At 41.2% G+C, this 15,200-nt stretch overlaps 2 protein-coding genes across 3 annotated transcripts in view; both read right to left on the reverse strand.

Moving 5' to 3' along the window:
- Positions 1–411: 411 nt before the first annotated feature.
- On the reverse strand, positions 412–8,323 carry LOC131979992 (THO complex subunit 4-like). Of its 2 annotated transcripts, none has more exons than XM_059344112.1 (6): positions 8,038–8,323; positions 5,229–5,384; positions 3,624–3,771; positions 3,480–3,543; positions 1,410–1,650; positions 412–823 (listed from the first exon to the last, which is right to left on the reverse strand). In XM_059344112.1, exons 1-6 carry the CDS (start codon positions 8,227–8,229, stop codon positions 809–811), a joined length of 816 nt encoding a protein of 271 aa, XP_059200095.1. In that variant the 5' UTR covers positions 8,230–8,323; the 3' UTR covers positions 412–808. The 2 variants fall into 2 exon arrangements, with proteins under 2 accessions (XP_059200095.1, XP_059200086.1); XM_059344103.1 differs by having other exon boundaries at positions 412–829.
- Positions 8,324–8,992: 669 nt separating this feature from the next.
- Positions 8,993–15,200, reverse strand: part of rasal3 (RAS protein activator like 3) — a 31,360-nt gene continuing 25,152 nt past the window's right edge. Inside the window, exons 16-19 of the mRNA XM_059344091.1 lie at positions 12,505–12,612; positions 11,616–11,806; positions 10,494–10,578; positions 8,993–9,513 (exon numbers count right to left, since the gene is read on the reverse strand). Coding sequence (XP_059200074.1) covers positions 9,418–9,513; positions 10,494–10,578; positions 11,616–11,806; positions 12,505–12,612 — 480 coding nt within the window. The 3' untranslated portion in view covers positions 8,993–9,417. The remainder of the gene's footprint in view (positions 9,514–10,493; positions 10,579–11,615; positions 11,807–12,504; positions 12,613–15,200) is intronic.

Consider the following 15,200-nt stretch of genomic DNA (forward strand, 5'->3'; position numbering starts at 1 on the left):
CCCACGTTTCTTTATTTCCTGTCCTGGAGCATGTATGTGACGTAAACACATACGTGACGTGAGCAGATCAGATCAGAGTTTTGTGTCTTGTCAGTGTAGACGACACGCTACGGAGGAGAGGATCTCAGTTTACTCTCTGGAGGCACATTTTAACCTTTTTAGGACCCAAAAACACCGTCACCATCTAAACTAAAGGCACTTCACATCAAATATTTTGTGGTTTTTACCAGCGAACGTCTGTAAACAGCCTGATTCTTCATGTTTCAGCACCATATAAAGTCACATTCAGCTTTAAATCTGTATTTCGGAGCCTTTTGTTCTCGTCTTTGAGACATTTGAATAGTTAAAGCGGACCTGAAGAATAAATAAGTCATTTTCAGAGAAATGTCTGAATAAACAACATCAAGACGATTCAGTATAATCATTTATGTACAAAACCCTTTGAACAGGTCCATGTGTCAAGTATACAATACCAAATGACAGAATCGATGTACATTTACATTTAACATTACATTAACCAGTCTGCCAAACCACTGAATCATTTCATAGGATTTAAGAAAAAAAATAAAATAAAAAGTTAATGGCAATTGTCCATAACATTTGGAAAAGAGCACGAGAGGAAAACCCTCAAAACATAAAACTGCCCCAGAAAACATGGCTCAAAAAATACTGCAGAGAAACAAACAGAATAGAAATGGTCCATGGAATAAAATGCCTTAAAAACACAACAGAAAGAGAAATATGGAGATCGTCAGATCAGATCACCAGATTAAAAAGAAAAGGAGGAATGGGACTGCAGGGTCTTCTTCTAACTGGTGTCCATCTGAAACTAGAAACAATTATTATTATTAATAATCAATATTCTATAACATCTGAAACTGGAAACAATACCATTATTAATAATCAATATTCTAAAACACCTGAAACTAGAAACAATACCATTATTAATAATCAATATTCTATAACATCTGAAACTGGAAACACACGATTATTAATAATCAATATTCTATAACATCTGAAACTAGAAACAATACCATTATTAATAATCAATATTCTATAACATCTGAATCTGGAAACAATACGATTATTAATAATCAATATTCTATAACATCTGAAACTAGAAACAATACCATTATTAATAATCAATATTCTATAACATCTGAAACTGGAAACAATACGATTATTAATAATCAATATTCTATAACATCTGAAACTGGAAACAATACGATTATTAATAATCAATATTCTATAACATCTGAATCTGGAAACACACGATTATTAATAATCAATATTCTATAACATCTGAAACTAGAAACAAGAAGCCTGATTATTAATAATCAATATTCTATAACATCTGAAGCTGGATTATTCTATAATATAATATTTCCAGAGAGATAATAAAGCGTCACCTTGGCGTTGTAAGCGTCTAGCTGGGCGTCGAGCTCCTCTGCAGACAGTTGAGGTCTGTTTCCTCTTCCTCGACCTCTGAACCCTCCTCCTCCTCCTCCTCCTCCTCCTCCTCCTCCTCCTCCTCCTCCTCGCCTCCTCTCTCCTCTGTCTGGACGTTCGCTCCTTTCTCCTCTTTCTGCTCGTTCGCTCCTCTCAAACTTGGGCTGTCCCAGCCGGCTGCGGTCGAAGCCTCTGTTAGAGCTGGAAACACAACAACAACATTTATTAATAATCAATAAATCGCTGCAGTGATGAAACCTGATCATCTCCAATCAATGACACAAAGACGTTACGACTGTAAAGGTTTGATTGATAAAGTTGATCAGGTGATCCTCTATCGTCCTGATCAATGATCTCCAGAGAGTTTATCACTCTGATACTTTTACGGTGTGTTCAAACCGGACGCGTAGCGAATATTTCGCGCGACAAGATTACATACAAAGTCGATGCAAACACGCGAATAGACGCAAATTTTTGCCGGCGGCGTGAATCGCGGGTTTCGCGCAACGCGAACGCCGCGATTGACGCGAATGTCGCGGCGCGAATGAAACAACGCGAATTCGCGTGAGTTCAATAAATTAAACTTTGGCGAAATATTGGCGTGACGCTGTGTCGGGACAGCCTATCAGCGTTGAGATTCTGGACGACAGTGTGCGAGATACATACATGAGAGAGAGGAGAAAAGAGGCAGGAAGGAGGAGTGGGTCGGCAGGAGGGAAACAGGTGGAAGTACTCTGCGGTCCTCTCTCCGTGCTGAGTGCGCCTCCGGATGATGTCACTCACCCAGACACGACGGCGTGTTTTCCGACGTATCTCGGACTTCCAGAGCAGGTACAGGGACGCTATGCTTGTCATGGTTGATGACAGAATGAAATGGAGGGAATTATTTGGCGCTAAATAGTCTCTTGGGCGAAAATTCGCGTCGCGTTTACTCGCGCGAGTGACGCAAATTAAATTCTCGCGCGTATCAACTCGCGTGAGTAACGCGACGCGAAAATTCGGTCTGAACACACGGTTAGGGATCATATCTAAATTATGACTATTATTAAACTCCTTTCATCAGCCTCAACATCCTGCTGGCTGCTTTACTGTCCCTCAGGGGTTTCTGATGATGGGGGCCCCAACAGGGTCCGGGGGTCCGGGGCCCCAACAGAGTCCGGGGGTCCGGGGCCCCAACAGAGTCCGGGGGTCCGGGGCCCCAACAGAGTCCGGGGGTCCGGGGCCCCAACAGAGTCCGGGGGTCCGGGGCCCCAACAGAGTCCGGGGGTCCGGGGCCCCAACAGAGTCCGGGGGTCCGGGGCCCCAACAGAGTCCGGGGGTCCGGGGCCCCAACAGAGTCCGGGGGTCCGGGGCCCCAACAGAGTCCGGGGGTCCGGGGCCCCAACAGAGTCCGGGGGTCCGGGGCCCTAACAGAGTCCGGGGGTCCGGGGCCCTAACAGAGTCTGGGGGTCTGGGCCCTGATCCCCCGCAGAACATTTTACCCTCAAAGTCTAAATTTGGTTCCTGTCACACGTTCTAATGAACTATTCCATCTGAATCACTGCGTGTTTTAATGAGTTATTGTAAAGGAGAATAAGGGTTCTTATGTTTTATTTAAGGCTCTTATTTTGAAAGCTACGTGTGTCTGGTTTATTTTGAAGGCGGGTCTAACACGTTCCTGCTGTATCACCTGATGGTGTGTTAATTAACACTGAAAGTCTGAACTTGGAGCTCAGAACAAGGTTGAAAATTCTTGTGTTCATGTAGACCTTGAACGCACCAAACCCACTCTGAAAGTGGGGGGGGCATATATATATATATATATATATATATATATATATATATATCTGGGTATTTTTACAGGTAACTCGTGTCCCTCTGGGTTTTGTGTGTGTACATCGTTTTATTTCCTGATATATTTGTATTTACTGTGTTTGTGTTACAGTCATTCTGGTGATTGTGATGAGGTCAGACGAGACGAGGACGGAGCATTAAATCCCTCAGTAATCAGAACCTCGGTGTGTTCATGTATATGAGTTATGAGGACTTACCTCTGCGTAGATTGTCTGCTCTGCGTGTCAAACTCTGACGCCATTTGTATTTTCATTGGACGGCCTGAAAATGAAAGCAACAACAACAAAGGTGAGTTTACTGCTGTAGCTTCCATCTTTGTTGTTGCTGTAGACCAGACTCACCATCCAGAGGGACCCCGTTATAATGCTTCATGGCCTTCACCGCGTCCTCCTTGTTCTCAAAGTGGATGTCTGCGGTTCCTTTACTGCGACCAGAACGGTCGTAGTGGACGCTCGCCTTCTTTAACGCTCCGAACTCTGCAAACAGCTCCTGGAGACAAACACCAGCCACGTTCAGACATCATTAATAATATTATCACCATTAATAATATTATCACCATTAATAATATTATCACCATTAATAATATCATCACCATTAATAATATTATCACCATTAATAATATTATCACCATTAATAATATTACCATCACCATTAATAATATTATCATCACCATTAATAATATTATCATCACCATTAATAATATTATCACCATTAATAATATTATCACCATTAATAATATTATCACCATTAATAATATTATCACCATTAATAATATTATCACCATTATTCATCATGTTCGGGAAAACATCTGTATTTTTATTGCTCTACTTTTAAACAAACAACAGCAACAGTTTTTAGTGTCTGGTGCTTGTTGTAAACAAACAGAGATCGCTAAGCTAACACCTCCTGCAGCAGCAGCACATACACACTGTACTGCTACAGAGCTAACTGTTAGCCTGTTAGCACATACACACTGTACTGCTACAGAGCTAACTGTTAGCCTGTTAGCACATACACACTGTACTGCTACAGAGCTAACTGTTAGCCTGTTAGCACATACACACTGTACTGCTACAGAGCTAACTGTTAGCCTGTTAGCACATACACACTGTACTGCTACAGAGCTAACTGTTAGCACACACACACTGTACTGCAACAGAGCTAACTGTTAGCCTGTTAGCACATACACACTGTACTGCTACAGAGCTAACTGTTAGCACATACACACTGTACTGCAACAGAGCTAACTGTTAGCCTGTTAGCAATTTATAACAGACTGGACACTAAGGGGTTAACATCCTCTCCGGCTCTGCAGCTGGGAGAGACTGCTGCAGGAGGACTGTGCCGCTTTGACTTGTTCTTACTCTTCTTAACGAGCCTCCGGCTCCCGAAGCTCGTTAAGAAGAGCCTCCGGCCCCCGCAGCTCGTTAAGAAGAGCCTCCGGCCCCCGCAGCTCGTTAAGAAGAGCCTCTGGCCCCCGCAGCTCGTTAAGAAGAGTAAGAACGAGTCTCCAAAAGTCTCCAATAACACCAGAAAAAGTCTCTGGATTTATCTCCAGTCGGCTGAAAAATAGTCTCTAAGGGGGTCTGAAAAGTCGCTAAATATAGCAAATAAGTTGCCAACACTGCTTCACCAGCGTTTACAAATGTCGCGTGTTGTTGTGGCGTCCAGTACTACGTCACATCCTGCTTAGCGTTCTATCCAATCAGCAACCAGGCTGTTATCAGGGGGGAAACACGGCCCCGCCCCCTGGTGGTTGGTGGACTACTGGTGTAGAAAGTGTTGGTTAGAGATGAAGGAGAGACGCATTTAAAATGGAAATATCACCGACGATCAGGTTAATTTAATGGTGGCGGCCAGAATGGTGATCGAGATTAAAGTTGTATTAATTGTGCAGCCCTAGCTACATGCTAATATTCGTGGACTGACCAGGTTTAGTGGATTACCTTGATATCCACGTCAGAGACTCCAAAGTCCAGGTTGGACACCAGCAGCTTGCCGTTACATTCAACGCTTCTCTCTGCGGCGGCGCTCGGTCCTCGCCGTCCGCCAGCCTCCTCCTCAAACATGTCGTGCTGCCATTTGTCTGGTAACTCTCTGGGCTGAGACCAGAAACAACAAAACTATCATGTCTGCAGGTTCTGGTCCTTTACTCACACATTCTCCATTTTCATTTATCCTTCATTTATTTATCGAGGAATCATTGAGGGCAACCTCTCATTTACAACGATGTCGAGAGTTCAGAGAAAACACAAAACAGAGTTCAGAGAAAACACAAAACAGAGTTCAGAGAAAACACAAAACAGAGAAAACACAAAACAGAGTTCAGAGAAAACACAAAACAGAGTTCAGAGAAAACACAAAACAGAGAAAACACAAAACAGAGTTCAGAGAAAACACAAAACAGAGTTCAGAGAAAACACAAAACGGAGTTCAGAGAAAACACAAAACAGAGAAAACACAAAACAGAGAAAACACAAAACGGAGTTCAGAGAAAACACAAAACAGAGAAAACACAAAACGGAGTTCAGAGAAAACACAAAACAGAGAAAACACAAAACAGAGAAAACACAAAACAGAGAAAACACGAAACAGAGTAGAGAGAAAACACGAAACAGAGAAAACACGAAACAGAGTTGAGAGAAAACACGAAACAGAGTTGAGAGAAAACACAAAACAGAGTTCAGAGAAAACACAAAACAGAGAAAACACAAAACAGAGTTCAGAGAAAACACAAAACAGAGTTCAGAGAAAACACAAAACAGAGTTCAGAGAAAACACAAAACAGAGGAGAGAGAAAACACAAAGCAGAGTTGAGAGAAAACACAAAACAGAGAAAACACAAAACAGAGTTCAGAGAAAACACAAAACAGAAAACACAAAACAGAGTTCAGAGAAAACACAAAACAGAGTTGAGAGAAAACACATGTAAAAACATTAAAAACAGCTACAATGCAGAGTTATTGGTTATCATAGATATAAATGAAGACTGAATTACCCCCCCCCCTCTCTTGTTTTGTCCACAAATCAAAGAGATATTCAGTTTATTGTCATAAAGGAACAAAGAAACCAGAAATATTCACATTGAAGAAGCTGAAATCAGAGAATTTGGACTTATTGTCTTTAAAAAACTGCTGAAAGAAATTATTGGATTATCAAATTAGTTGACGTTTGACCCATTTAAGGCGGGAAAGCATTACCGCATTTCTAACATTAAAACCTTTCCACCTATTTTCCATCTCTTGGCCAATGAAATGCATCAGAATACATATGGGAGTGTCGCAATGCATCATGGGACACAAATTTGTCATTTTTTTTGGTCATTTTGTGTCTTTTTTAGTCCTTTAGTCCAACATAAAATGTGATTTTTAATCTTTTTTTTAACTTTAAAAACACTATCATGCTTAATAGATAATTTTAAATGTGTCAAATGTGACCAAAGGTGTCAAATCTACCATATAAGAGGGTTCCATCCAGTTCTATCATTTGATACTAAATCTATTTGAGCTTGTCTCCAGTTTTACTTGGTATATCATCATCAAACTGAAACTGGCCTCATGGAGTTTACAGCCAGAACTTTAGAGGTAAATGTACAGTAGGGCTCCACGCTGCTTTGTTTTATACTCTGATGGAGGCAACAAGTCTGGATTATTGGGAGCTTTAGAGACTTTAGAGGGTTAATAAAGACTTTAGAGGGTTAATAAAGACTTTAGAGGTAAATGTGCAGTAGGGCTCCACGCTGCTTTGTTTTCTGGATGATTTGGAGCTTTTAGAGACTCCAGAGGGTTAAACTGTGAATGTTAATATGTTTGTATTTAATGTTCAGATTAAACTTGTCTGATGACTCCATTAATCAGCATGTTGTTTCTGAACACGGCTGAGTTAATCTATAGCCACATTAATAAAAACACCCTAGTTATTGGAGATAATTAAAGAGAAATGATCAGTTTCCTCATGTTCCAGCTAGCTGTTAGCCTCGTTAGCTGTTAGCCTCGTTAGCTGTTAGCCTCGTTAGCTGTTAGCCTCGTTAGCTGTTAGCCTCGTTAGCTAGAGGAAGTCACACAATGGCCGCTGCAGCTTAGAGCGCCTCATTTAGAGGCTCTCTGATCTTTATTCTGGTTCATTAATAATCTCTACAATAATAATAACCGGTGGATATTAATTAATCATGTTTTATAGTGATTACTGACCCTGGTCAGTCATTATAATGTATATTATATTATTATTATTATATTATTATTATTATAGTAATACTGACCCTGGTGTACGGGCTGGTATTAATTATAATGTATATTATATTATTATTATATAATTATAGTATTTACTGACCCTGGTGTACGGGCTGGTATTAATTATAATGTATATTATATTATTATTATATAATTATAGTATTTACTGACCCTGGTGTACGGGCTGGTATTAATTATAATGTATATTATATTATTATTATATAATTATAGTATTTACTGACCCTGGTGTACGGGCTGGTATTAATTATAATGTATATTATATTATTATTATATAATTATAGTATTTACTGACCCTGGTGTACGGGCTGGTATTAATTATAATGTATATTTTATTATTATTATATAGTTTTATAGTAATACTGACCCTGGTGTACGGGCTGGTATTAATTATAATGTATATTATATTATTATTATATAATTATAGTAATACTGACCCTGGTGTACGGGCTGGTATTAATTATAATGTATATTATATTATTATTATATAATTATAGTATTTACTGACCCTGGTGTACGGGCTGGACCGGTTGTTCCTCTCCCGGTTGAAGTTGGTCCGTCTCCCCCGGACAGGCCTCGAGCCTCCGGCCCGGCCTCCTGCGCCTCCTCCCGGGCCTCCGGAGCCTCCTTCCCGGCCTCCTCCTCCCTTCTTGTTCAGCTTGATGATGTCGTCCAGAGACATGCTCATCTTGTCAGACATCTTGTTTCAGTGTTAGAGGAACAAAGAGCTTCAGGAGACGCTTGTTTATCACACACTCTAACTGGCGGCGCGGTCTGATACCGGATATGACGTCGGCAGATAGAGGAAGTGGCGACACACCGGAAGTGGCGACACACCGGAAGTGACGATAAACAGAAGTCCCGCTCCTCCTCCCTCATTTTTTTCTTATTGAAAATTTATTTTTAAGGTTTTAAAGCATAAAAGCACTTTTGAAGCCAGAAAAAAAGAGAAAAAAACATTAAACTTAGCCTTGATAATAAAAAATATCATCACAGTAAGTCATAATAATGACATAAAAACTCATAATAATGACATAAAAACTCATAATAATGACATAAAAACTCATAATGAGATGACTTTTTATCTCATTATTATTATTATTATCTCATCAGAGTAATTTCACTCAGCTAGGAAGTAAAAGAGACCTTTCTATATATTTCATTATATTTTAGGGGGAAAAACAGTCGTCAAATGATAACAGAATGTGAATATTCAAACAGTCAGTAAGAGATAATAAATGTTTTTGGGACATTAAAGCACATAAACATTCTAGTAGAAACCCAAAACGCAGGTATGAATCAGAAATAAGCTTAATATTCCCCTTTAAAATGACCTTTAGTTATCATTTAAATCAACATGACATCACACATGAGGAATTCATTATTAATTATTTATTACTGAGAGCTGATGGGTGAGTAAATCATATTTTATATGCTGATGTTTTCATGTAAAATCTGAATTTGCTAAGTAATTTTATTGTCAAACACATTTGGTGAAGCACAAATCGCAGTATTGCAATAAAGTAAAAGTATAAATTAACTTATGATAATTCTCAATTAAAATATGCTGCAAAACAAGTACAAGTCAAAACACTAATAATGACGATGAGTCACTGCAGAATGTAGAGAGAAACATTTACTGTTGTTTTATTTATCAGAAATGTTTACATATCAAACACGTCTGTCGCTAAATACAAACAAATCACATCCGTTTTAATTTATTATTTTTAATCATTAACACTTAATAAAGGAACCATCAGTGACTTCAGCTGAACCAACATCAACTCAACAAACAACAACAAACAACAACTAGCAACAACTAACAACATTGTTATCTCTGCGTGGTGCCTTCAGGTGCTGTTGATGTGTGTTTTTCCAGGTGGTGCGTTCAGGTGCTGTTGACGTGTGGTTTCTCCGGGTGCTGCAGGTTGTTGGGGGTGTTGTGGCTCTGAAGATCCTTCACCAGGTCAGCAAACTGCTCCTCCTGTAACACACACACACACACACACACACACACACACACACTTTATCAGTTTAACTCCTGTATAACACCAGATTACAGTTTGTCTCAGTGTCGTTGGTTCTCACATTACAAATACTTTTCACTGCAAGAAGTCAGCTCTTAAAAACAAGGAAAAAAGTACAACAAATTGGTTTATTTTGCTTAAAAATATCAAAATTATCTGCCAATGGAACAATAAAATGTGTCTTGTCAAAACTTTCCAAAACCAGTAAAAATATCTAATCTAATGAACCACAAATACCTTAGAATTAGTGTATTCTAACTAATAACAAGTGACTTTTTATTGATTGTAATGAAATACACGTGACCTATTTTCTCAATATGTGTAATGTATGTATGTATGTAATGTAATGTAATGTGTAAAAATATTGTTGAATTAATAATCAGTAAATGCTAGAGCCATCATCTGGACATAATGATATGATAGGAATTATATTTATAGAAACCAGCAAAGTCACTAAAAACTAGTCAACTTTTCTTCACACAGATAGATAGATAGATAGATAGATAGATAGATAGATGGATGGATGGATGGATGGATGGATGGATGGATGGATGGATGGATGGATGGATGGATGGATGGATGGATGGATGGATAGATAGATAGATAGATAGATAGATAGATGATAGATAGATAGATAGATAGATAGATAGATAGATAGATAGATAGATAGATGGATAGATAGATGAATGAAGTGATGTCAGCTCTAGAATAAGATGTTATCTCTGATTCAACCACTAGAGGTCACTAACTGACTAACTGATAACTTTAGGACTCTAAACACATTCTACATGACATAAACACTGTAAAGAATGATTTAATCCTCCAAGTCAACTCAATAAATCAAGTTAATAGTCACAATAATTAAATAATAAATAAATGATAACCAGGTGAATTATTTCATCAACACTTTGATCCTTGTTTTATTTCTCTTTCTTACCAGAACGTTCATTCGTTCTGCTGCTGCCATGGCAACGCTGAGCTTCCTCTCATCTTCCTCCCTCTCCTCCTCGATCACACCCAACCTGACACACACAATAAATATATGGAAACACAAACAATAAATATATGGAAATACAAACAATAAATATATGGAAATACAAACAATAATTATATGGAAATACAAACAATAAATATATGGAAATACAAACAATAATTATATGGAAATGCAAACAATAAATATATGGAAATACAAACAATAATTATATGGAAATACAAACAATAAATATATGGAAATACAAACAATAATTATATGGAAATACAAACAATAATTATATGGAAATACAAACAAAAAAATATATGGAAATACAAACAATAATTATATGGAAATACAAACTATAAATAACATGGAAATACAAACAATAAATATATGGAAATACAAACAATAAATATATGGAAATACAAACAATAATTATATGGAAATACAAACAATAATTATATGGAAATACAAACAATAAATATATGGAAATACAAACAATAATTATATGGAAATACAAACAATAAATATATGGAAATACAAACAATAAATATATGGACATGTTTCACCATTTATTGGTTATAAAACTTTAACTTTTACTGTCATAAACTGTAGAAAACACAGTTTGGCTGTAAAAATATAACATTTCCATGTAAGTTAATGATAAATACCATGATGTGTGATTGAATGAATGACACAATGACCCGGAAAATAACAGGAATATTCAGACTAAATGACAGTTTTTGATCATATTTACATTTTAATTTACAGCAGAAAAACACTCACTGTGTTTATTACAGTGAAGTTCAGCTGCTGGTTTTTACCATAGAAACAACACATGTTTTTTTACAGTGTATTAAAGAGTGATGAGACTGGCTCTGGCTCTGGTTCTGGTTCTGGTTCCTGGTTCCTGGTTGTATTTGTCCTACCTGAAGGTGGTTCTGGTTCTGATTCTCCTACCTGAATGTGGTTCTGGTTGTGGTTCTGTTTCTGTTTCTGTTTCTGTTTCTGGTTCTGGTCTCCTACCTGAAGGTGGTTCTGTTTCTGTTTCTGGTTCTGGGTCTGGTTCTGGTTCTGGTCTCCTACCTGAAGGTGGCGGTGGCGAGCAGCTCCTCCTGCTGCTCCAGCTGTGAGCGTAGCGTGGAGAGCTCCTCCTGCAGCAGAGCGTTGTGGTCCTGGCTCTGGATGATGAAGTCCTCCAGACGTTTGGCCATGTCCAGCTCCCGCTCCGTCACCTGCTCGATGCCCAGACGGAGCTCACACAGCTCCTGGGCATGCTGGGAAACACAACACACACAGTTTATATCTTATTATTATTATTATTATTATCTGGGACACACAACACACACAGTTTATATGTTTCATTATTATCATCCACACAGTTTAAATTATCATCTGGGACACAACACACAGTTTATATCTTATTATTATTATTATTATTATCATCTGGGACACAACACACAGTTTATATCTTATTATTATTAAACCAGAGAACACAACTTTAACATCTTATTATTATAAAACCTGCTGATCATTTCGAGGTTACCACAACATCCTCCTCTGATGCTTTTTATACTACGTGATAATTAAATCTACTCTAGACAGAAAGAATTACAGTCATGGAAAAAACTATTAGACCTCCTTGTTTTCTTCATTTCATTTTAATGTCTGGTTCAACTAAAGGTTCTTTTGTTTGGACAAATATAACGATAACAACAGAAATATCTGATAAGAGTTTAATTTAAGAGCTGATATCTAGACATTTAACATGGTTTCATTGATGATGATTTTGGAAAATGTCTAGATATCAGCTCTTATTATATTAAACTCTTATCAGATATTTGTGTTATCATTAAATTTGTCCAAACTAATGAACCTTTAGTTGTTCCAGACATTAAAATGAACAATAAACTAAAGAAACAAGGAGGTCTAATATATATTTCCTGACAGTTTATAACTTTAGAGGAGTTCGTACCCGATCCAGCAGGTTGAATTGTTCGTGTTCAGTCTTCATCTCGTTGGATTCTCTGTTCTGATCTTTGATCCAAGGAACCGGAGCAGGAGGACGTTTGATGCTGGCGTCCTGAAACACAGTCAGAAGAACACAATCAGATTAAAAACACAGTCACATAAAAACACAGTCAGACAAAAACACAGTCACAGAAAAACACAGTCACAGAAAAAACACATCCATCCATCCATTTTCTTCCGCTTATCCGGGGCCGGGTCGCGGGGGCAGCAGGCTAAGCAGGGCGTTCCAGGCGTCCCTCTCCCAGCCACAACGTCCAGCTCCTCCTGGACCCCGAGGCGTTCCCAGGCCAGGAGAGAGATATAATCCCTCCACCGTGTTCTGGGTCTTCCCCGGGGCCTCCTACCAGTTGGACCTGGAACTCCTCTGACGGGAGGCACCCGGGAGGATCCTTACCAGATGCCCAAACCACCTCAGCTGGCTCCTTTAGAGGAGAAGGAGCAGCGACTCTACTCCGAGCTCCCTCCAGATGTCTGAGCTCCTCCCCCTATCTCTAAGGCTGAGCCCAGCCACCCTACGGAGGAAGCTCATTTCAGCCGCTTGTATCCATGATCTTGCTCTTTCAGTTACTACCCAAAGCTCATGACCATAGGTGAGGGTTGGAACGTAGATGGAGCGGTAAATCGAGAGCTTTGCCTTCAGGCTCAGCTCCTTCTTCACCACGACGGTCCGGTACAACGCCCGCATCAATGCTGAACAAGACCCCCAGATACTGGAACTCCTTCTCTTGAGGCAGTACCTGTCTCCACCCAGAGGGGGCAGTACCTCTCTCCACCCAGAGGGGCAGTACCTCTCTCCACCCAGAGGGGGCAGTACCTCTCTCCACCCAGAGGGAGCAGTACCTCTCTCCCCACCCAGAGGGGGCAGTACCTGTCTCCACCCAGAGGGGCCAGTACCTGTCTCCACCCAGAGGGGGCAGTACCTCTCTCCCCACCCAGAGGGGGCAGTACCTGTCTCCACCCAGAGGGGGCAGTACCTCTCTCCACCCAGAGGGAGCAGTACCTCTCTCCACCCAGAGGGAGCAGTACCTCTCTCCCCACCCAGAGGGGGCAGTACCTCTCTCCACCCAGAGGGAGCAGTACCTCTCTCCCCACCCAGAGGGGGCAGTACCTCTCTCCACCCAGAGGGGGCAGTACCTCTCCCCACCCAGAGGGGGCAGTACCTCTCCCCACCCAGAGGGGGCAGTACCTCTCTCCCCACCCAGAGGGGGCAGTACCTCTCCCCACCCAGAGGGGGCAGTACCTGTCTCCACCCAGAGGGGGCAGTACCTCTCCCCACCCAGAGGGGGCAGTACCTCTCTCTCCACCCAGAGGGGGCAGTACCTCTCCCCACCCAGAGAGGGCAGTACCTGTCTCCACCCAGAGGGGGCAGTACCTCTCCCCACCCAGAGGGGGCAGTACCTGTCTCCACCCAGAGGGGGCAGTACCTCTCTCCACCCAGAGGGGGCAGTACCTGTCTCCACCCAGAGGGGGCAGTACCTCTCCCCACCCAGAGGGGGCAGTACCTCTCCCCACCCAGAGGGGGCAGTACCTGTCTCCACCCAGAGGGGGCAGTCCACCATTTTCACCCAGAGGGGGCAGCACCTGTCTCCACCCAGAGGGGGCAGTCCACCATTTTCACCCAGAGGGGGCAGTACCTGTCTCCACCCAGAGGGGGCAGTACCTCTCTCCACCAGAGGGGGCAGTCCACCGTTTTCACCCAGAGGGGGCAGCACCTGTCTCCACCCAGAGGGGGCAGTCCACCATTTTCACCCAGAGGGGGCAGTACCTGTCTCCACCCAGAGGGGGCAGTACCTCTCTCCACCCAGAGGGGGCAGTCCACCTTTTTCCAGCAGAGAACCATGGCCTCAGACTTGGAGGTGCTGACTCTCATCCCAACCACTTCACACTCGGCTGCAAACCGCCCCAGTGAGTGCTGGAGGTCCCGGCTTGATGAAGCCAAAAGAACCACATCATCTGCAAAAAGCAGAGATGTAATTCTAAGGTCACCAAACCGAATCCCTTCCTCCCCCGGCTGAACCTTGAGATCCATGAAGACCACCAACAGAATCGGAGACAAGGGGCAACACTGGCGGAGGCCAACACCCACTGGGAACGTGTTTGACGTTGTGCCGAGTATGCGGACACAGCTCTCACTTTGGTTATATAGGGACCGGATAGCTCGTAGCAACGAGTCCGGTATCCCATATTCCCTTAGTACCCCAACAAGACTCCCCGAGGGACACGGTCGTAAGCCTTCTCCAAGTCCATAAAACACATGTAGACTGGATGAGCAAACTCCCATGACCCCTCCAGAAGTCTGGGAGGGTAAAGAGCTGGTCCGTTGTTCCACGGCCAGGACGGAAGCTGCATTGTTCCTCCTGAATCTGAGGTTCCACAATCGGCCAGAGCCTCCTCTGAATTAGATTTTAATATTTAATTGGTCGATTTTAAGTGAGCCGGAAGTTTGACTGTTGGTCAGTGAGCCGCCACTATATAATAATAATAATAATAATATATAATAATAATAATAATAATAATAATAATAATAATAATAATAATAATATATAATGTAGTGAGCTGTATTGTGATATTTATGGTAAATTCATGTAAACAGCTCAGAGCAGCTGACATAAAGAATAAACACTTTACTGTCATTCTTTA

This window comes from Centropristis striata, chromosome 1, assembly GCF_030273125.1.
Source record: "Centropristis striata isolate RG_2023a ecotype Rhode Island chromosome 1, C.striata_1.0, whole genome shotgun sequence".
In the NCBI taxonomy this organism is placed as follows: domain Eukaryota; kingdom Metazoa; phylum Chordata; class Actinopteri; order Perciformes; family Serranidae; genus Centropristis; species Centropristis striata.